The following is a 23,707-nucleotide window of genomic DNA, read 5'->3' as shown; positions in this document are numbered from 1 at the left end:
ACTGCACTCCAGTCTGGGTGACAGAGTGAGACTCCAACTCAAAAAAAAAAAGTATTTTATCTTTTTAATCTCAGTCATACTTAATTATTTATGTTTACTTTTTTTTTTTTAAGATAGAGATGGGGTCTCTCTATGTTGTCCAGGCTGGTCTCAAACTCCTGAGCTCAAGTAATCCTCCTACCTCAGCCTCTCAAAGTACTGGGATTACAGGCTTGAGCCACCACGCCTGGCAAGTTATTTTCATCTTGTTGCTCTACCTTCCTGATTACGCTTTTTTCTCAGGTTGTTCCCTTTGAAGTTTCAAGATGATTGCTTCAACTCAAGGTGTCACCTTCAGATATGTCAAGGTACAGAGGGAGAAAGTGATCATTTCTTTGTGTAACCTTTTCTTAAGAGATGGGGTCTTGCTCTGTTGCCCAGGCTGGCGTACAGTGGCACAAGTCATATCTCACTGCTGCCTTGAATACCTGGGCTCAAGCAATCCTACCTCAATCTCCTGAGTAGCTGGGACTACACGTATGCACAGCAACCTGGCTACTTTTTTGATATTTTTAGATATGGGGGTCTCACTATGTTGCCCATGCTTGTCTTGAACTTCTGGCCTCAAGTGATCCTTTTGCCTCAGCCTCCCGTTTTTGAGATTACAGGTGAAATGAGCTAAATCAGTTAATAAAATCAAATTGCAAGCAAAATAATAGTATCAACCAGCTTACTTCATTTTGTTTAAGGCTTCCATCTTAGTTGCCTGCCTGACCTAAGAATCACCCCGCAATGCCTACGTGTGATTACTGTAACGTTCCCATGACCACAGACCCCCAGCTTTGTCCCCTTTGGGCAGGCTGTGCTGACCGTTTCCTGTTGACTGTTACAAAACTCCCTAACAATCAAAAGTTCTCATTTTGGTTGCCAAGTTGTTAGCTAATGGTTACTATGGTCACTAAGTTGCTAAGTAGCCAACACTGCAAATTTTACCTATAAAAGCTTGTCACAAACTGCACTAGTTTGTCAAGAGCTCTCCTGGCATAAGCTACTCTTGACCGCGCACTAATAAAGGGCTCTTAATCTGAAACTTGGTGTGCTGGCATGACTTCTTCTTGCTTTCTTGGTCATAACACAGGCATCAGCCACCACGTCGGTGTGACTTTTTCTTTTCTTTTGAATAGAGGTTCACCTTGTCACCCAGACTGTAGTGCTATGGCACGCTCATGGTCACCATGAGCAGCCATGACCTGCTGGGCTCAGGCAATCCTTACACCTCAGTCTTCCAAGTAACTGGGGCCAAGGCAGATGCCACCATGTCTGGTTAATTTTTTGATTTATTGTAAAGACAAGGTCTTACCAAGTTGCCCAGACTGGTCTCGAACCCCTGGGCTCAGGCAATCCTCATGTCTCCGCCTCCCAAAATGTTAGGATTACAGGCGTGAGCCACTGTGCCCAGCCCTGTGTGACTTTTTTTTTTCCTGCCTCAGGTTTCTTTGTACAACTAGCACAGGAGGACACCAGCCCCATGCAGACAGCAGCCTGGGGGTCAAACCAGTCCTTCTGTCCTCACATTGGCAGACAGAAGCCTCTACTCTGGAGCCTTTGTGGGAGCCTGGGCAGGAGCTAGAACTGAAGCTGGAGCTGCAGGTGAAGCTGCAGCCAGGGCCTTAGTTTGATCCTTGGCCCTTGGCCAGCAGAGCCTGCTGCTCTTGGCAATACAGGCACTAATACGCTTCCCAAGCTTGGGGTGGGCAATGTATACAAGTCTAGTAAGCTTGTGGCTAGGACCCTTTGGGATTTTGGGCTTAACCTCCTTGGGTTTTACGAGGGCCTTGTAGCCTCAGCATGTGTACTCATGGCATTAGTGTTGCTGGCTTGCATCTTCTTCAGGCCCTTGTTGTGCTTCTTGGCAAAGGGCATGTTCCTCAGGAACTTGGGGTCCACCCACTTAAGAGACTTGTATCTTTGTGATCAGGGTTTCTTGATGCCATTTCTGTGCCATTTTCAGTACTAGTAGTGTGTGGTACGGTTCTCGGACTTGGCCTTGTCTGCACTGTAACCCATGGCTCCTGAAGCGCTTCTCTCTTTTTTTTTTTTTTTTTTTAAGAGATGAAGGCTTGCCAAGTTGCTCAGGCTGGTCTCGAACCTATGTGCTCAGGCAAACCTCTTACCTCGGCCTCCTGTGTGATTTTTGAAATGAGCTAAATCAGTTAACAAAATCAAATTCCTAGCAAAATAATATTAACCAGCTTACTCCATTTTGTTTAAAACTTTCATCTTAGTTACCTGCCTGACCTAAGAATCAATGCCTATGTGTAATTACAGTAATGTTCCCATGAGCACAGACCCCCAGCTTTGTCTCCTTTGGGCAAATTATGCTGACCGTTGCCTGCTGACCGTTACAGAACTCCTTCACCATAAGTTCCATGTGATTATATGTTTTGTTAAATGAGATCAAATGTTAAACTTTGACATTTTCATAGTTTGTTCTTATATTCTGTTAGTGACCTAACCAAGGTAACTCCATTGTATACTGATTCTTCTTCCGTGTCTGTATGTAACTACCTTAAACTATATCTTTTTTTTTCTTTTTCTTTTTTTTTTTTTGAGTTGGAGTCTTACTCTGTTGCCCAGACTGGAGTGCAGTGGCCGCTCCCAGCTACCGCAGCCTCGACCTGCTGGGCTCCGGCGATCCTTCTGCCTCAGCCTTCCAAGTAGCTGGAACTATAGGCGTGTGCTACCACGCCCGGCTAATTTTTGATTTATTGTAGAGATGAGGTCTCACCAAGTTGCCCAGGCGGGTCTTGAACCCGCAGGCTCAGGCAATCCACTCACCTCAGCCTCGCAAAGTGCAGGATTACAGGCTGAGCCACCGCGCCCAGCAAACTACATCTTAATGGCAGAACTCCAGGGACTTTCTGGGCACTGGCTATACCTAGGACATGAAATTAATCAAAGCTCCCTAGCAAAGTTCCCATTTTGGTTGCCAAGGTGTTAGTTAATAGTTGCTAGGGTTGCTAAGTTGCTACGTAGCCAATACTGCAAATTGGACCTATAAAAGCTTGTCACAAAGTGTACAAATTGGTCAAGAGTTTTTCTGGCATTTGCCTTCTCTTGACCCGCGTGTTAATAAAGAACTCTAATTAATTAAACTCAGTTTACAGGCATAATTTCTTCTCATTTACTCGGTCATAACACTTTCTTTTTTCTTTTTGAGTTAGAGTCTCACTCTGTTGCCCGGGCTGAAGCTCTGTGGCATGCTCACAGTCACCACAACCTCTGCCTGCTGGTCTAGGGTGATCCTTTCACTTCAGCCTTTCAAGTAGCTGAAACCACAGGCACGCATCACCATGCCTAGCTAAATTTTAAGCTTATTGTAGAGATGAGGTCTCACCAAGTTGCCTGGGCCGATCTGAAACCCGTGAGCTCAGGCAGTCTTCTTACCTTGGCCTTCCAAGGTGTTGGGATTATAGGCATGAGCCACCATCCTGGCGCTATGTGACTTTCTTAAGCCTAAGAAACTTTTCCCCAAAGCTCCCAACAAACTTACTCTGAGGTTATGTGATTGATCCTAAACCAATCACTGCCAAAGGAATAGAAAGTTGTTGATCTGGCTCAGCCTGTAATCCCAGCACTTTGGGAGGACAAGGTGAGTAGATTGCCATAGCCTATGGGTTGGAGACCAGCCCAGGCAACTTGATGAGACCTCATCTCCACAATAAATAAAAAAATTAGTCGGATGTGGTAGTGTATGCCTGTAGTTCCGGTTTCTTGAAAGTCTGAGGCGGAAGGATTGCCGGAGCCCATGAAGCCCAGCAGGTCGACGCTGGGGTGGCTGTGAGTGTGTCATTGCACTCCAGCCTGAGCGTCGGAGTGTGACTCCAACTCAAAAAAAAAAAAAGAAATTGTGGATCAAATAAAGCAGGGTCTTCCCCAGGGCTCCTGAGTCACGAGAGGGGGGGTGCCAGAAGAAAACTAGGATTCTGGCATTCTTAACAAGGAAGAAAGAGGAAAATAGCTATTAAATAGATAACTGCCATTATTTGCTTATAGGGAAGGGAAATGAATAAACAAACAGTGATTCCACATTGTGAAGGAACTATACAGGAGTTAGCTTTTGCTGCTTAGTCAAACACCCCAAAACTTACTGGCATAAGACAACAGTTCATTTAACTCATGATTCTTCTGGTCTTGACTGGGCTCACTCATATCTATGGTCAGCTGTCAGTCAGTCAGCAAGGTAGCTCTGCTCATGGGATTTGAATGTTGGCTGAGGAAACTGGGCCAGGTGTCTCATTATCCAGCGGGCTTTCCTTTGGTCAGTTCTGTAGTAAACTGGCAAAGTTCCAAGAACTACAACAGATGCTGGTGAGTATTTTTGAGGTCTAACCTTGGAAATGGTATATCATCACTTCTGTATTCTTTTGGTCAAATCAAGTAAGAAAGCCAAGAGGGTGAAGAAACAGACTCCATCTCTTGATGGGACAAGTTTCAAAGTCCCATGCAAGGGCACATACACAGGTAGAGAAAGAATTTGACATGTTTGCAATGTATCACAAATAATAAGAGTAACAGGGAAAGCCACTTGGATCTGCTTTCAAGAGAGAACTATCATTTCATTTGGAAAGTTTCAGATCAGCAATATGTCTACTCTGAGCTGAAATTCTTATCTAGTAAGATTGTTATGATGATGATTTCTTCTTTTTTTATATTTTAAAGATGTGGGGTACAATTCAGGATTAGGTATACAAGTGGACATCGTACAGGTAAAGCTTGGGCCTCCCTTTGGTCCCCACTTTGCCTGGTTGATGATTTCTTGACACTGTTCCAGGCAGCAAAAGTTTAGAGACTACGATGTTATGATTTAAAACAATAATATGAGAGTTTTCTGAGCTTCTTCCTGATGGGCAAGGAGATCTGAGATCTGGTTCTTGACCATTCCTCACAGGATGGCCCTCAAATGCAGTCTCCACTCCTGCCTCATAAGAAGAAATTAAGACCATTTCTACCCAGAGGCTGAAGGAGACATAAACCTCTCTGGGGTTGCCCCAGAAGAGAGAAAAAAAAAAAATTAGCAAGAAGCAATTGAACATATTAATGCATACAAAATGAAATACACAGACTTAATGAACAAGCCAGTGGAGAGAATTTTAAAAGTAGAACAGCAATATAAAAGTAGAACAACAGTATCTCCACCAACTATCTTTTCAAAAGAGATCAGAATTGATTGCCAAAATCTCAAATTTTGGGTGATAACATTTCAATCATCTACAAGTGTCTGCACTGTTTGAGGAGGAGGATAAAGAGGCACTGGATTATTTGGGCAGAGTTGAAGCGACAGAATTTGAAGATATTAAATCAGGTTACAGGATAGATTTTTATTTTGATGAAATCCTTACTTTAAAAATAAAATTCTCTCCAAATAATTTTATCTGAATGAGGGTTTTGCTCCATCTTCAAAGTTCACTGAAATCAATGAAAATCTGGAGAGAATTTGATTAAACACTCAAGTCAAACAGAATAAAGCCAGCAGGAAGAGACAACATAAAGAATCGGAGAGCTATCTTACCTGGTTTACTGACCATTCTGATGCAGGTGCAGATGAGTTAGAACAGGTTATCAGGTTGGGCTCGGTGGCTTAGCCTGTAATCCTGCGCCTTGGGAGGCTGAGGTGAGTGGATTGCCTGAGCCCACGGGTTCGAGACCCACCTGGACAGCGAGACCTCATCTCTACAATAACTAAAAAAATTAGCCTGGCGTGGTAGTGTGCGCCTATAGTTCCAGCTACTTGGAAGGCTGAGGCGGAAGCATCGCCAGAGCCCAGCAGGTCGAGGCTGCGGTGGCCGGGAGCGGCCACTGCACTCCAGTCTGGGCGACAGAGTGAGACTCCGACTCAAAAAATAAAAATAAAAAAAAAAGAAGAGGTCATCAAAGATGATATTTGGTCAAGTTCATTACAGTACTACTTGGTTTCTGATGTGGATGACGAAGGGGAAGGAGAAGAAGATGATGATGATGAAGGGAATGCAGATGAAGGCAAAGAAGGTGAAGATGATAGAGGAAGGAAAAGAGGGTGAAGAAGATGACTAGTAGAACACTGATGGATTCCAACCTTCTTGTTTGTTTTTTTTTTTGAGTTGCTGTCTCACTGTTGCCCAGACTGGAGTGCAGTGGCATGCTCATGGCCACCGCAGTCTCAACCTGCTGGGCTCTGGAGATCCTTCCACCTCGGCCTTTCAAGTAGCTGGAACTACAGGCACCCGCCACCATGCCTGGCTAATTTTTTGATTTATTGTAGAGACGAAGTCTCATCAAGTTGCCCAGGGTGGTCTCAAACCCGTGGGCTCAGGCAATCCTCTCACTTCAACCTCCCAAAGTGCTGGGATTATAGGAGTGAGCCACCACACCCGGCCCCAACCTTCCTTTTAAAAAAATTTTCTCCAGTTCCTGGGAACAAGTTGCAGTCTTTTTCTCTTTTCCTCGTGTGCTCAGTTACCCAGTTTCTGACATCTCTTTTCTCTACAGCATTGTTCTGAAGTTATTCTGCGGGAAAATATCTTGTGTAGAATACAGTGGGAAAAGTATCTCTACCCATTTCTGTTCCAGCTTCATTTTTATTCCTTCCTGTCTCAACAAAACTATATGGAATCAAAACCACCATTCTCTGTGGGGGAAAAAAGAAACCTCCTTTCCTCTGCAGGAGCTCATGGGTGCTGGATGCCTGTGTACTCGTACATAGAATTCTGTTATTTTACTCTGTTGTCCATATATTGAGCTCAGAGAGTACACTGTGTCTCTGTGTAAAGTATGGATAGTTAGCATTTACTAACATATATGTCTATTTTCTCTTGTTTAAAAAAAACATTTTTAAAAATGGGGTAATAGAATGTCAGTACAGGGTGGGTTTGAGATTTTTGGGTGGGTTAAGTGGGCAGCATGACTTTTCCTTTGGACATGTTTAATTGTGATGTTTGATGGATGTCCTTGCAGTTTAAGATGACACTTTTAAAATAAATTCTTTGGCTATTGCTTTGTTAAACTCTGGTGTGTCCATGTGGCCCTTTGAGCTTTGGCCCCCTCCCCTACCTTAGGGAGGTGAATCTCCTCTCTCGCTTTCTTTCTTATTTACTTTCTAAATAAACTATATTTTTCAACCTAAAAAAAAAGAAAATAAATTCTTTCTCAATGGTGACTTGATCCCGCCACCTGATGGATATGCAGAACCTAACTCATTTAATCCTCACAGTGACCCTACGAAAAAGGCACATTATTCTTATTTTGCAGAGGGGGACAATAAAGCACAAAGATGTTTATAACTTGCCCACAGTTATATAGCAAGTGAATGGGAGAAATTAGTGAAGCTGAAAAGAACAATACAACTGTAAACAAGTTCAAAACAGTTGGTTAAAAAGTGGTTCACGCCAGTAATCTCAGCACTTTGGGAGGCGGAGGTGAGAGGACTGCCTGAGCCCACGGGTTCGAGACCAGACTGGGCAACTTGGCGAGACCTCATCTCTACAATAAATCAAAAAATTAGCCAGGCGTGGTGGAGCGCACCTGTGGTTCCAGCTACTTGGAAGGCTGAGGTGGAAGGATCGCCTTGAGCCCATTAGGTCGAGGCTGCGGTCATGTGAGCCTGTCACTGCACTCCAGTCTGGGCGAGTGAGACTCCGATTCAAAAACAATACTAATAATAATACTGCTGAGATACTGTGCAGCAGAAAGTAACCAGGATTCGGATAAGGATTTGAATGCAGGCATTTACTGCTGTGTAAAGATTTGCGGTCGGCCACTCTGAGCCTCAATTTCCTCACCTATAAAATTGGGACTATAATTCTTATGTCATTGCGTTTTTGGAAGATCTAGTGAAATGCGAATTGTAAAAGCTCACTGTTAATCTCTAAAATGCTACACGAACGTTATAAACATCTCCTCCCAGCGCTGTACAGTCCTTGGAAATGAAGGATCGGACTTCATGGGCTGTGAGAGAGGGCAGTACACCCGGAGTACAGATCCGAACTAGCAAATGCTCCCAACCTGCTTTCCGGAAGACGGCGCATGGCCCTCTGGGACGTGTAGTCTTGCACAGACGCAGGTCCTTCTTACTACCTTAGAGGGCCGGAAGCACTCGGCCCTGAGAGGCGGGGTGATTAAGGGGAAAGGTCAGAGGTCACTGGGGCTGAAGGCGTTCCTACTGCTGGCCCGGTGGCTATGTAGTGGAGAGGCAGGCGTTCTCCGACAAGTTCTGGAAGGTTCCTGGGTTCGATTACGGCAGTAGCTACAGGACTCCTATTCGCTGGCCGCAGGTCCCTGGCACCTAAACGGAGCTGCTGCCGCCGCCATGTTTGGCTGCTTGGTGGCGGGGAGGCTGGTGAGGATGGGACCGGGTGATATCAGGAGGAGATCAGGAGACCGAGGACGAAGCCCTGGGAAGGGGAGGGTGTGCAGGCGCTGGGGATGCGGGGAGACCCCTTTGGTGTCTGTATTTTGGCTGGCTGTGTGGGGACGCAGCGTGGGAAGCTGGAGTGCTCTCCTTTGCCTTACTCGGTTCACATTCGTTTGAATAGCTGCCACAATGTCTGCTGCCATTTGTTGAGTGTGCATACTGTACCAAGTACTGGGAGAAGTGCTGTGCACGCTTTTTGTCAATTACTCATGGTTTCAGTCTTCTAGGTGGCGCTTTTTTGGTACCTCAAACTTAACCCTTATAACTCGTGCGATAGTCATTATCATTTTCATTTTGCAACTAAACGATCGGCAGTGTAAATACTCAACCTTACAACGTAAGTTAGAGGTAAACCTGGGACTGAATTTAGTCTGTAGCAAACTTTTAAAAAGATTAAGGTACTCAGGCACTATATATCCACTGGGTCCCTTTGGAGGGACCCAAGTAAAAATATGCCCAACCTAGTTGGAAGTTGGTTGATAGAAACGCCTGAAGCTTAACGCATGAGCCACATCTGAGAGGACCAGAGAAAGATGCAAGCAATGTGTTTCGTTATTATTGGTCAAAAGTGTTAACCTATTGTTAGATTATTCGAATTAAGTGAGATCAGCACCTGGAATTGTTTTGGAATAATGTGGAGGCTGACTTGTGTGTGCTTCCTTGGAAACCGCCCAGACATCCATTTTCAGACCTGGCTCCTTTCACCTACAGTTTTTTTATTTTTTTCTCCCTGCATTGTTAAATGTTACAGGCCCTTTGCTGAATTTTTTCCCCCATCTGTACGGACACAGTTCTAAGAAACCACAAAGATCAATTGGAGAGAACTAGCCTCAGAAAGTCTATCTGCCTCAGATGACTGGGAGACAGACCCCTGTGCTGCTCGTGGTAATTGGTAATCGTGGTGACATAATTTTGCCCTTGCTCTTGTTAGGGAAAACAAAAGGACTGACATGGGATGGTCGTGTGACTCAGATGAATGCATGTTACCAATGAATAACATTAAAATATGTGTATTTTTTAAATAATAAAAGGGCTATATGGAATCTATGTTGTCAACTAATTTGGAAAGAAATTTAGTTATAGCAGTACCTATGCCTGTTTACCCAACACTTAAAGTCTGTAATGGATGTCCAGTAGAGATGTCTTCCAGACAAGATTTTTAGGGAGTGTTTGACTCTTTAGGGGGTGTTTGACTCGAGTATTAGAACAGATTAATCAAGATGAAGAACAAATAGACCTAGCACCATCTCACAAGTTAAAACCACATTATTCTGTTACCAGAAAAATCCACTTATTTAAAGTTATAACACAGTTTTATTTATTGAAAAAAAATTGTTTTTCTTAAATAGGTATATTTTCTCTTAAGGTAAAGACTTAGGGTGTTATAATACAGACTTACAGAATGTTGGTGCCTGTACAGAGTTATATATTTATTTTGCCTGGTGGTTATTTCAAGACTCATAAATGCTATCATTTTCCATGCTTTTTAAGGTTGGATGTATGCCAGTGACCAGTGAAATGGAATTTAATACTAATATAGGTCATTTGGTTTATATTTATGTTTTCCTTTGTTTCTTTTGTTTTGTTTTTTGAATCAGGGTCTCACTCTGTGGCCCAGGCTGGAGTGCAGTGGCATGATCACAGCTCACCACATCCTTGACCTCCTGGGCTCCTGCCTCAGTCTCCTGAGTCGCTGAGCCTATAGGTGTGTGGCTAAGTTTAAAAATTTTTTTTTGTAGTATTTTTTATTCTTTATACTTGAACTGAAGGGTCTTAAATTAGGTCAGAAAATGTCTGAAGAGGGAATCAGAGCTTGATGTTAAGAATACTAAGGCCTTGAGGCCAGGTGTGGCTCTCACATCTGTAATCCTAGCGCTTTCAGAGGCCAACTGGGAGGATTGCTTGAGCCCAGGATTTTGAGACCAGCCTGGGCAACATATTGAAATCTCCTCTCTGCAAAAAAAAAAAAAAAAAAGTGCTTGATACAATATAATAACTAGTAGATAGGTGAAGTTATAGGAATATGTTTTCCTTCTTTTTTTAGTTGGAGTTTCACTCTGTCACCCAGACTGGAGTAGAGTGACATGCTCATGGCCACCTCAGCCTCCACCTACTGGGTTCAGGCTATCCTTCCACCTCAGCCTTCCAAGTAGCTAGAACTAACTACAGGGGTGCACCGCCATGCCTGGCTAATTTTTTGATTTTTATTGTAGAGATGAGGTCTCGCCAAGTTGCCCTGGATGGTCTCGAACCCCTGGGCTCAGGCAATCCTCTTGCCTCGGTCTCCCAGAGAGCCGGGATTACAGGCATGAACCACTGTGCCTGACTGCAATATGCTTTTCTTAAGTTTTTTGTATCAGAAGATAGGATAGAGCAAGAAAGTAAGCATGCTAGTAACAACCAGTAAATATTAGTAACAGGAAATAAATTGCATTCTAGGTGTTAAGAATTGATCATTTAGTTTTCAAAAATAATTCAGATTTGGTGTTGTGGTGAAGAGAGTGGCAATAGCAATTAAACAAAACCTTATATAAGATAAATTTTTAACAGACTGTATACCTGAGTACTCTCAGAATTAATATTTCTTTTTGCTAATGGATGTGATATAGCAATTGTCAGTAATTTTCTAAAAGTGTCAATTTTATCTGTGAAGGTAGATTTCTCAAACTTCAAATAAGATAGCATCTTATGTTATAAATTGATGTTTAATTCTAGAACAGAAAATTAGATTATGAAATGAATCAATCAAGAGGAAACTTTTATAAGTTACCACATATCATATTCAAGGTAGAATTTTTGCACTTATGTATAGTTGATTCGTATTCTTTTCAGTAATTATATTCTATAAAATCTCCCTGAACTCTTAAGTGGTGAATACTGAATCCTTGCTTGTAGTGGGACTACAGGTAGAGGTTCCTCTAGTTGCAGCATTGTGGGTCAACTTATCATAAGCTTGCCTTATGTGTGTTTCTGTTTAAAGATCCTTTATGTAATATGTATTGTTGATTGACTAACATTCAGCTCATGGCCAACAGTACTATAACTTATGCTTGAGCAAAACTTACCTGACACACTTATTTTCTCTATAAGTCATTCCATAGCCTTCTTGCACTTAGGAACACTATCCAATACTTGACCTTGGCCATTTTAAGCAGCATAATTGGCCAGGCACGGTGGCTCACATCTATAATCCTAGCACTTTGGGAGGTTGAGGTGAGAGAATTGTCTGAGCCCAGGGGTTTGAGACCAGCCCGAGCAACTTGGCAAGACTTCGTCTCTACAATAAATTTTTTAAAAAAATTAGCCAGACGTGGTGGCATGTGTCTGTGGTCTCAGCTACATGGGAGGCTGAGGCGAAAGGATCGCCTGAGCCTAGCAGGCCAAGGCTGCAGTAGCCATGAGCATGCCACTGCACTCCACTGTGGATGACAGAGTGAGAATCTGACTCAAAAACACACACACCCACACACAGTATAATCACATACTAAAAAGCACAACAATGCAAATAAATAGACTGTGAAAAGGATACTTGTTACATTATGAGGGCTAAAACATGAAGACACAGCATAGCCTTGTCCCACCTCAACTAGCAATGTGTGAGTTGAGGAACTCACTTTTTTTTTTCCTTGAGTCAGAGTTTCAGTGTTGCCCAGGCTGGAGTGCAGTGACATGCTTATGGGACACCAGAGCCTCGATCTGCTGGGCTACCCAAGTAACGGGAATTACAGGTATACGCCACCATGCCTGGCTAATTTTTTTATTTATTGTACAGACGACATCTCACCAAGTTGCCCAGGCTAGTCTTGAAGTCTTGGGCTCAGGCGATCCTCTCGCCTTGGCTTCCCAAAGTGCTGGGATTACAGGCATGAATCACTGCACCTGGCTGCAACTCATGTTTTTTGCTGCTCTGTCCGTGAGTGTGTTCATGAATGACTGCAGAAACGCAGCGAACCTTGCTTTGGGGTTACAAATAATATCTTAGTGAGTAGGCAAATTTGCAGATATGGGATCTACAAATAAGGAGGATTGACTGTAATTACTTCTGGATTGCTTACCTGTTTTAATTACCTGAGGTTCTTTACCTTTGCAATGGAGGATAAAAGCTTTGTAGTGTGGTGTTTTGAACAACCTTTCATTTTTTACAACATTCTGAAGCTGTAATTATTTATGTAAGTAAAATCCTTTCAGGGCATCTCTGAAGCAATTTAGTTATATTTTTAAAAGATTACATTTATGAAAGTATCATTTTAAGGCTAAATACGTATATTTTAATCTCTATTAAAATTAATGCTTTCTGGAATATTTGACAGTTTCATTAAAATTAGAGTATCAAGTTAACCACCGTTACACTTGGAATAATGGACTATGGTGGTAACATAGCTTATCGTGATACTATAAAAGTTGTAGAAGTTCATAACACTATTGAACTAAGACGAGTTTCTTATTTTCTAGGTACAGACAGCTGCACAGCAAGTGGCAGAGGACAAATTTGTTTTTGACTTGCCTGATTATGAAAGTATCAACCATGTTGTGGTTTTTATGCTGGGAACAGTCCCATTTCCTGAGGGAATGGGAGGATCTGTCTACTTTTCCTATCCTGATTCAAATGGAATACCTGTATGGCAACTCCTAGGATTTGTCACGAATGGAAAACCAAGTGCCATCTTCAAAATTTCAGGTCTTAAATCTGGTAAGCATAATGTATTAAAATAGTTTTGTGATTAATCAAAATTTTTCCTTAAATAGTAGAACATGAAATAGGATTTTTTTCCTTTCTATTATGCTTTTCTGATTCTACAGTAATACATAAGATTTTTAAAACAGATAATACAGAAACATTTGAAAAATAGTAAGTAAAAGACTTTTCTTGCCCTCACTCCTGCCCTCAGCACCTGGAGAGATCCACTGTTGTTCTCTTTGTAGGGTATGTACCTTTCTAAAGGGATGTTTCTGAGTTTGTGAGTGTTTTAGTAAATAATGAGAAGAATCTTCTCATTTATAATACACACATCTGTGTTTTAAGTGAGCAAATAAACCAGGTAGAGTTGCATAGGAATAGAATGGAAGTGCCTCTTCCATTAAGATTTTTGAACCTTAGATTTGATTACCCCTCCAGTGTTATTCTTTTTGTTCTGTTGACATTGCAGGGATATAATCTTTGTTTTGACTCTTTTAGGTATTTTTTGAAGAAATATGAGAATGAAACTAGATTAGTTGCCGTTTGCCCCCATTGACTACCTGGTTCCCTTGAAAATCGAGATGAAGACAGATCTGAAAGTTCTTAAAATATGAATATACATTCACTTAGAAACTGTCTACAGAGTCCAAGGAAAAATTATATTTAGGCACCATGTAGATAACATGTTTATGTATTTAATGAACATTTGGGTATCTACTGTGGGAATTTAAAGATAATGATTTCGTTCTTGTCTGAGATAACTCACAGAGGATGGCAGTTTTGTAGACCAGTAATTAGAAAGGTGAAAAGCAATAGTGATACAAATAATAATAGTTCAAAGTGCTGAGGAGAGCAGAATAGGTAGCAGTGAACTCAAGCAGGTTGGGGAAGGTTTCTTGGAGGAGATGATATTGGAACTCTTAGTCAAGTAGGAGTTTGTGAGACCTATGAGACACCTATTGGGCATTCTTTTTTAGTGGAGATAATATGGGTATAAGGTGAAAATTTGAAAGCATGGTGTGTACAGAGTGGCCCAGGCAGGGGGTATATGGGAAGGACAAGCATGGATCAGGAAAAGTTTTATCACTGTGACTCCCTTGGAATTTAATAGGTTAGCAGTTTTTAACGAGTTTTGATCACAGACCTATTTGATAGTATTACAAAAAGCATGTGTACCATAATATAGATACTCAAATATTTGCATTTACTCTGAAGCCCATTTATGTATCTTTTCCCCCAAAAGAACTGCTTCTGTAGATACAGAGAAGGCAGTGAATAATTTTGGGTAAAGGAATGATACCAACCTTTTTTTCTTTAAGCTAGAGGACTGTGTAAAGAATAAACTGGAGTAGTTCTGGTCAGAGGGAAGACTGTTAGCTGCTACTTTTTATATAGTTGGAATTCTACAAGGAAACATGGGAGAAAATAACATTTTAAAGCTAAAAATTATTTAGAGTTGATGACAGAAACCAGTCTCTAGATTTAAGAACAGGCTAAGTCCTATAGCCCTCAGTGGGGATACCGTGAGATAATTATCACTAATCCCTAAGGCAGTGGTTTTTAAAGCATGATCTCCTGATCAGCAGCAGCACCACCTGGAAGCTTATTAGAAATGCAGATTCCTGGCAGGACCCCAGACTTACTGAATCAGAAACAGGGTATGGAGTCTTTTGGTCTCTATTTTAATAAATTCTCAAATGTTTGTGTTATATGCTAAAGTTTGAGAACCTCTGCCCTAGGCATCCTTGGTACACAATGAATTTATGCCTCTTACACATGTATTTTGGCAATTGTTCTGAACAATGTTTGGGAGAATTAAGATAGTAAGTCTTTTATGTACCTTTTAATAATATATCAGATAAAATATTAGTAAAGATATAGGAGATTTGAGTAAGAGAGGTATTAAGTTGAGCTCTTTTTATAATGGACATTTATAGAACCCTGAAACTTATATAATTAGGTCATATGCTTTTTAAATACATACCACATATGAGGTCATAAAGCAAGATACACACCACATATCAAGTCATAAAGCAAGTAGGTAATTAATATACAACCCACAATACAGTGTTACTACAAATCAAAAGATAAAACATTGTCATGTTTGGAGACTTTAAAATATTTAAAAATAACTCTTGGGTCATAGGAGAAATGATTATGGAAATTGAACTTCTACAGAAATCAGAACAAAAGCATCACATAGCAAACTTCTTGAATGCTGCAGGTAAGGTAGTACTTGAGAGTAATTCATAAGATAGAATACACACGTAAAAAGAAAGGTTGAAGTGAATGATCTAAGTATTTAACTAAGCTTCCCAAAGAAAGTAGAAGAAAACAATGATGCTAAAAATAGAATTTAATGATGAAAAACAAACGATACGGAGACTCAGTGGAACCCAAATCTGGTTCTTTGAAGAGACTAATGAAAAAATGAGCCACTAAAGGGATGAATCAAGGGAAAAGAAGGCACATAGAATGCTATGAGGTATGACAGTGGAACAGTAACTACAAATAGAGTAGAGATTTAAGTAAAATTTATAAATAGTTTTATGCCTATACATTGGAAATGACAAAGGAACAGATGAAATTGGCTATTTTCTAGAAAAATATGCTAAACAAAACTGACTCGAGAATAAATGAAGCCAGGCATGGTAACTCATCTGTAATCCCAGCACTTAGGGAAGCCTGGGCGAGAAGATTGCCTGAACCCAGGGATTTGAGACCAGCCTGGGCAACTTGGCAAGACCTCGTCTCTACAATAAATAAAAGTTATTCGGTGTGGTGACATGTGCCTGTAGTTTCACCTACTTGAAAGGCAGAGGCAGGAGGACCGCCTGAGCCAGCAGGTCAAGGCTGCAATAGCCATGAGCATGCCACTGCACTCCAGCCTGGGTGACTGAGTAAGACTCCGATTCAGAGAAAAAAAAAAAAGAATAGATGGAAATTCTTTTTGGAGGCTGAGGCAAGAGGATTGCTTGAGCCCAGAAGTTCAAGACCAGCCTGGGCAGCATAGCAAGACCTCATCGCTGTAAAAAAAAAAAAATTAACCAGGCATGGTAATGTGTGTCTGTATGCCTAGTTAACTCAGGAGCCTGAATTGGAAGGATTGCCTGAACCCAGTAGTTTGAGGCTGTGGTGAACTGTGATCGTGTCACTGTACTCTAGCCTGGGCAACAGAGTGAGACCCCACCTCAAAAAAAAAAAAAAGGAAATGGGAAAGATACGGGAATCCTAAATAGATATAATGTTAATAAATATAAATAAAATAAAATTAGTAATTAAAATACACCTTTCCCACATATAGCCATCATGTTTTACAAAGCTCTGTTATACCTCTAAGAAACAAATTGTTCAAATTTTATATAACTTCCAGAGACTAGGAAAAGAGGCAAAGTTACCCTGCTTATAATATGAAGCCAGTATAACCTCCATACCAAAATTGGCCAAGGACAATATGAGAGAAGAAATTGACCTTTCCCAATTTTATTTATTTAGAATCTTTATGTATCTCAGTTACAAGGTAAATGGAACAGATATCTTATTTTTATTTTTATTTTTTTTTTTGAGTTGGAGTCTCACTCTGTCGCCCAGACTGGAGTGCAGTGGCCGCTCCCAGCCACTGCAGCCTCGACTTGCTGGGCTCTGGTGATCCTTCCGCCTCAGCCTTCCAAGTAGCTGAAATTATAGGCGCGCACTACCACACCCAGCTAATTTTTTTATTTATTGTGGAGATGAGGTCTCACCAAGTTGCCCATGCGGGTCTCAAACCCGTGGGATCAGGCAATCCACTCACCTTAGCCTCCCAAGGCACAGGATTACAGGCTGAGCCACCGAGCCCGGCTAGATATCTTATTTTTAAAAACTTTTATTAATAGAAAGTTCAAACATGTATAAAGGCAGGCCAAATGCAATACTGAACCCCATTCTACTTATCATCTAATCAAAAGTGACCAATTCAGCCAGGCGTAGTGGCTCACGCCTATAATCCCAGCACTTTGGGATGCTGAGGTGAGAGGATTGCCTGAGCCCATGCATTCAAGACTAGCCTGGGCAACTTGGTGAGACCTCATCTCTACACTAAGTCAAAAAATTAGCCAGGCATGGTGGCATGTACCTATAGTTCTAGTTACTTGGAAAGCTGAGGTGGAAGGATCACCTGAGCCCAGCAGGTCGAGGCTGGGGTGGCTGTGAGTGTGCCTCTGCACTCTAGCCTGGGCGACAGAGTGAGAGACTCCAACTCAAGAAAAAAAAATGACCGACTCCTGGATAATGTTCTTTTATTTAGATTTCCACTCACTTCTCCCTTTTCATATTACTTGAAAACAAGATTCCAGAATCATATGTAGTCTATAAATATTTTAATACATGTCTGTAAAAGGCAAGTCTTTTTAAAAAATGTAACTATATAACTAGCATATCAAAAAATAATTTTTTAGCATCAGATTGAATATCTGTAATCAGTGCTCAGATTTCCAGTGATCTCAGAAGTTTTATCTTTATATAAATTTTAAAATACTTTGAATTGCTGGCTGTGGTGGCTGACTCCTATAATCCCAGCACTTTGGGAGGCCAATGTGACAGGATTGCCTGAGCCCATGGGTTCGAAACCAGCCTGGGCAACTTGGCTAGACCTCATCTCTACATTAAATCAAAAATTGGCCGGGCATGGGTGGTGCATGCCTGTAGTTCACCAGCTCCTTGGAAGGCTGAGGTGGAAGGATCACCTGAGCCCAGCAGGTTGAGGCTGTGGTGGCAGTGAGCATGCTACTGCACTCCAGTATGGGCAACAGAGTGAGACTCCCTCTCAAATAAATAAATAATTAAAATACTTTGAATTAACATCATGTAAGGTCCTTACATGGCAATTGATTGCTCTCTCAGGTATCTTTTATGAAAATCAAAGGTTTAATGCATTCTGTATTTCTAAGGAATTAGTTTGATTTAGGGGTTTAATCAGATTTTTTTTAGGTTTTTAAAGTTTTTGGCAGGATTGGTATAGCTGATGATATGTTCTATCAGGAAGTACATATATGGCTATCTTTTTTGTGAAATCAGTAGCCATTTGCATGTAATTCTTTAATAGAAATTCAAAATGATGTTATTCTAATATTCTCATTCCATTTATTATCTGTAAAGAGAAACTTATATATCTACCATTTGGTTTTCCAAGGGTGGAGTCATAGGAAAGACAGAATAAATGCTTGATTCTTTCTCTTTCAAGGTAAGTAACAAGTTTTTTGTTTTGTTTTGTTTTGGAGTTGGCGTCTCACTCTGTCACTCAGACTGGAGTGTAGTGGCATGCTTACGACCACCACAGCCTTGATCTGCTGGCCTCAGGCGATCCTTCCGCCTCAGCCTTCCAAGTAGCTGGAACTACAGGCATGCTCTACCGTGCTCGGCTTACTTTTTTGTTTACTGTAGAGACGAGGTCTCACCAAGTTGCCCAGGCTGGTCTCAAACCCCTGAGCTCAGGCAGTCCTCTCGCCTTAGCCTCCTAAAGTTCTGGGATTACAGGTTTGAGCCACCGTGCCTAGCCCCCAAGTTTTTTCTAGAAGAATTATGAGGCCAGACACGATGACTCATGCCTGTAATCCCAGTACTCTGGGAGGCTGAGGAGAGAGGATTGCTTGAGTCCAGGAATTCGAGATCAACCTAGGCAACATAAAAAAAAAATTTTTTTTAAAGTGAGAAAGCAAGATTCATAAAGAGGACAGAAAAACTCCCACAGTGGGCAGGGACCCGAAGAGGTTGCCCTGCAAAAAATTAAAAAAGAAAATTAGTTGGGCAAAGTGATGCATGCCTATAGTCCCAGCTACTCAAGAGATTGAGGCAGAAGGATCACCTGAGCCCAGGAGTTCAAGGCTATAATGAGCCATAATCTTGCCCACTACTACATTCTAGCCTGGGCGACAAAGTGAGATTCTGACTAAAAAAAAATTATGAAATCATGTGTGGGGGTATGTATGAAATCATGAAGGGGGACACCCCCCTCATGAAATTAAAAAAAAAAAACAATTTATTTATAAAAAATTGTGTATTCTTACATGCTTAAACTTCACTCCCCTTCAAAGTACTCTCTGTTTAATGCAGTACACCTACTGAGATGCTTTTTCCGCTGCTCAGAACAGTTTTTTAACTTGTCTGTTTTAATGCCTTTTAGTGCTTCTGCTGTTTTCTGCTTCACCTCTTCCACATTGGGAAAGTGTTTCCCTTTGAGAATTTTTTCACCTGGGCAATCAAAAAAAAATTCGCTTGGGGTGAGATCAGGTGTTAGGGAGGGTAGGATACAGGGGTCATGCGTTTTTTGGTACAAAACTATTGAACACTCAGTGCGGTGTGGGCAGGTGCACATGTAAATCACCGATCATGAAGTGGGCAAACACCCTGAAAGAATCTCCAAAAAAAATTCACTGAAGCTGAACTCTGCCTCTCACAACTGGTACACTGTTGTCAGTGGGTTCCTAGAACACTTACCTAGCAGGGGAAGCCAGTACTACAAGGAACCTGCCCTTCAAAAAACAATTCTGGGTTGTTTTGAGTCCATTGTATTTAATTTACGTCTGATATATTCTAAGCATTGGTACACTATCAGAATCCATTGAATCCAATTTTTAATTTTTCAGTTTGCTTTTTAAGCAGATACTAATATTTTATGGCTTTTATCCTTTCTTAAGAAAAGTCCCAAAGAAAAAAGAAAATTTATTTTTTATTAACAGATAGCTTTATTGAGTTATAGTCGTACAATAAATTCTACATGTTGAAAGTGTACAGTTTGATAAGTTTTGATACATTTACACGCTTGTGAAACTATCATCACAATGAAGATAATGAATGTACCTATCTCCTCCATTTTCCACTTTAGGCAACTGCTGATCTACCTTTTGTGTATGTGTGTGTGAATCAGAGTCATCCAGGCTGTAGTGCAGTGTCACGATCTCTGGCACTGCAGCCTCGGCCTGCTGGGCTCAGATGATCCTTCTCCCTCTGCTTTCTGAGTAACTGGGACTACAGGTGCACGCTACCACACCAGGCTAATTTTTTTCATTTACTATAGCGACGAGGTCTTGCCACGTTGCCCAAACTGGTCTTTAACTCCTATGCTCAGATGATTCTCTTGCCTCCACCTCCCAAATTGCTGGGATTACAGGTCTGAGCCACCGTGCCTGGCCCTGATCTATTTTTTGTCACTATAAAATAGTTTGCATTTTCTAGAGTTTTTTTTTTTTTTGAGTCAGGTTCTCACTCTGTCACCCAGTCTAGAGTGCAGTAGCATGATCACAGTTTACCACAACCTCGAACTGCCAAACTCCTGGGCTCAAGTGATTCTCCCACTTCAGCCTCCGGAGTAGCTAGGACTATATCTGCATCACCATGCCCAGCTAATTTTTTTGAATTTTTTTGTAGAGATGATGTCTTACTATCCTGGTCCTGGGCTCAAGTAATCCTCCTGTCTTGACTTCCCAAAGTGTTGGGATTACAGGTGTGAGCCACTGTGCCTGACCTTTCTAGAGTTTTATATAGATGAAGGCATATAGTATGTCTTCTTTTTTCACCTGGCTTCTTTTACTTAGCATAATTATTTTTAGAGTCATCTCATGTCATGGTATCTATCAGTAGTTCATCGGTTTTTTTTGCTGGTAGTATTCCATCGTATGGCCACAATTTGTTTAGCCATTTATCTGTTGATGGACATTTGGGTTGTTGCTAGTTTCTGGGTCATAAAAGTGAAGCTACTATGAACGTTTGTGTAAATCTTTTTTCCTCAAGTGAAAACTTATTTTAACAGTCAATCCTATGTAAATCTTTGTATGGACATGTGATTTCATCTCTCTTGGGTTAATATCTAGGAGTAGAGTGGCTGGATCAAATGGTACTTGAATTTTTACTTTTTAAGAAATTGCCAGACTATTTTCCAAATTGGTTGTTTTGTTTTACATTTCAACCAGCAATATATGAAAGTTCCAGTTCCTCCATGTCCTCACCAGCACCTTGCCCTCACCAACACTTGGTCTGGTCAGTTTTAGCCATTCTAACAGGTGTGTAATGGTGTCCCATTGTGGTTTTCATTTTCGTTTTCCTAAAGGCTAATGATATTGAGCACTTCTTCATGAGTTTATTTGATGTCTATATATCTTCCTTGGTTGAGGTCTATTCAAATGTTTTGCCTGTTTTTTTTATTGGGTTGTTTTCTTATTATTAAGTTTTGAGAGGTCTCTATATACATTTTTTGATACAAGTTCTTTATCAGATATGTGATATGAAAATATTTTTTTCCCAGTCTTTGGTTGTTCTTTTTCTTTGACAGTGTGTTTTGTAAAGAAGTTTTTAATTTTGATGAAGTCCAGTTTTTCAGTTTGTTCTTTTTTGAATTGTGCTTTTGATGTTGTAACTAAGAAATCTTTGCCTAATCGAAGGTTGTAAAGAGTTTCTCTTATAAGTTTATAGTTTGGATTTTAATTTATATCTGAGATCTGATTTGAATTAAATTTACTATTTAGTGCAAGCTATCTCTTGAACTTTTTCATTTTTCTTGGCAAATGGACATTCAGTAGTTCCGGCACCATCTATTGAAAAGCCAGAATTATGAACATAGCTTTCTGCATCCATCTTCAAGTGTGTAACATGTTCACTTGATAGTCACTCGGGAGCTCTCAACTGCTTTGTTTGAAAGTAAAATAAGACATAAATATGTGAATATTTTTGTATTGATTTAAAAGAGAAATAAATTGAAATATATACTTTTATGGTTTTTTAACAGTAAAACACTAGTTGGAAAATATGATAGAGAGATTGAATGGATACTGGTAAATATTTATAGTAATAAGCACTACAAGAAGAGATGCTCCTAACTTGGGGGAAGAGAGAAATGATATTTGGGATTTGGACTCAAAAAACCCATGGGACATGATAGCAGTTCCTTAAATATCAAGTGGTAGAAAATATTTTGTTTGTTTGGCACTTGGCTAGTAGCCAGCTGCTAACCTTTTACATAGTTGGAAAGTGTAGAATTTAGCAGGCTTATTTTGTACCCAGATTGCATTGTATTGATTAAGGTAAATATTGGTCACTAGCCAGTAGACCAGGACACATTGGTTGTTTTTGGAGACATATCAGTTAAGTTGTCAGCTTAATTGTCCTCAACTTACCCTGTCTTTGCCACAGCTTTGCTCACATTTTGAGTTTGAATGGGGCACAGCATTCTTTTTCATTTATTTGAGTTAACACTATATTCCTTACAAGAGATGGCTTTGGGAACAGTGAAAAGTGCTTTCTCATGTCCTTTTTGCACTGCGTTGGCTGTCTTTTCTTTTGTGACATTTAAGAGGTTAGGGAGGCACTTTAGGATCATAAGAATCCAGACATTTTCTTACTGTGTTATTTCATCCAATCTGGAGAAAATTCAGCAATTGAAAACAAGTTCATCCAATTACAATAACTGAAACTTTAATAGTTTCTCATGAGATGTTTTCTGTTGTGGGGTTTGCTAAAGTAGTCTGAAACCAAATCCCATAGTAATACTTGGTCCTGCATGGATTTATTTTCTGGTTTACTTTATGATAATAAGACTAGTTCTTTTATTCTCTTGCTTTTTATTTTATTTTTGTTTTTTATTTTTCTCTTAAGAGATGGGGTCTCACTGTGTTGCCCATGCTCATGATCCCACTACTGATTGGCCTGTCCTGTTCCTGACCTGGAATGGTTCACCCCTACAGGCAACCTGGTGATCCCACTACTGATTGGCATGGGAATTTTGACCTGTCCTGTTCCTGACCTGGAATGGTTCACCCCTACAGGCAACCTGGTGATCCCTCTTCCTGGATATCACCATATTGGTGCCAAACTTAGTGTAGATACTCTATTTGCATAGTGCACTACAGCTCGGAACTCCTGGGCTCAAACAATACTCCCACCTCAGCCTCCCAAGTAGCTGGTAGGTGCATGCCAGTGTACCCGCCTCTCTCATTTACAAAAAAAAAGTTTCTCATCATTTTCTTTATAACATAGCTATTGATAGTTTTATCCACAAAAATAAATTTTCAAGACAATATGTGTGATGGTAAAGCACAATGCTGTATTAGAGAAAAATAAAGCAACTTAATATATTTAGAGACTGAGTGTATATTAACATTATTATTATTATTTTTATTACTTTTGAGTTGGGTCTCACTCCGTCGCCCAGGCTGGAGTGCAGTGGCACACTCATGGCCATCCCAGCGTCAGTCTGCTGGGCTCAGGTGATCCTTCTGCCTTAGCCATCCAAGTAGCCAGAACTACAGGTGTGTACTACCACACCTGGCTAATTTTTTGATTTATTGTAGAGACGAGGTCTTGCCAAGTTGCCCAGGCTGGACTCGATCCCTTGAGCTCAGGTAATCCTCTCGCCTCGGCCTCCCAAAGTGCTAGGATTATAGGCATAAGCCACCATGCTCAGCCCACCCAAAACATTTTAATAGCATTTTATAATTTGTTTAATGTTAATATGGGCCAAGTGCAGTGGCTCACGCCTGTAAACCAGGAGTATCACTTGAGGCCAGAGTTTAAGACCAGCCTGGACAGCATAGCAAGACCTTGTCTCTAAAAAAAAAAAAAAAAAATAAAAA

At 40.8% G+C, this 23,707-nt stretch overlaps 1 protein-coding gene and 1 pseudogene across 3 annotated transcripts in view; both read left to right on the top strand.

Moving 5' to 3' along the window:
* Window positions 1-6,072, top strand: part of LOC103273800 — an 11,585-nt pseudogene extending 5,513 nt beyond the window's left edge.
* Window positions 6,073-8,115: 2,043 nt separating this feature from the next.
* The window catches only part of HIKESHI (Hikeshi, heat shock protein nuclear import factor), a 44,212-nt gene continuing 28,620 nt past the window's right edge, over window positions 8,116-23,707 (top strand). Inside the window, exons 1-2 of one of the 3 annotated variants that reach the window (XM_008071070.2) lie at window positions 8,116-8,353; window positions 12,881-13,118. In XM_008071070.2, coding sequence (XP_008069261.1) covers window positions 8,324-8,353; window positions 12,881-13,118 — 268 coding nt within the window. In that variant the 5' untranslated portion in view covers window positions 8,116-8,323. Of the gene's footprint in view, window positions 8,354-9,232; window positions 9,314-12,880; window positions 13,119-23,707 lie in introns of those variants that run through there. The other 2 variants (XM_021718824.1, XM_008071065.2) reach the window with 2 other exon arrangements.

The sequence above is a fragment of the Carlito syrichta genome, unplaced genomic scaffold (assembly GCF_000164805.1).
Source record: "Carlito syrichta isolate Samal-C Ts95f unplaced genomic scaffold, Tarsius_syrichta-2.0.1 Scaffold112660, whole genome shotgun sequence".
In the NCBI taxonomy this organism is placed as follows: domain Eukaryota; kingdom Metazoa; phylum Chordata; class Mammalia; order Primates; family Tarsiidae; genus Carlito; species Carlito syrichta.
Note: the sequence above shows the minus strand (reverse complement) of the source record. Positions and strands in the feature narration are given on the sequence as shown.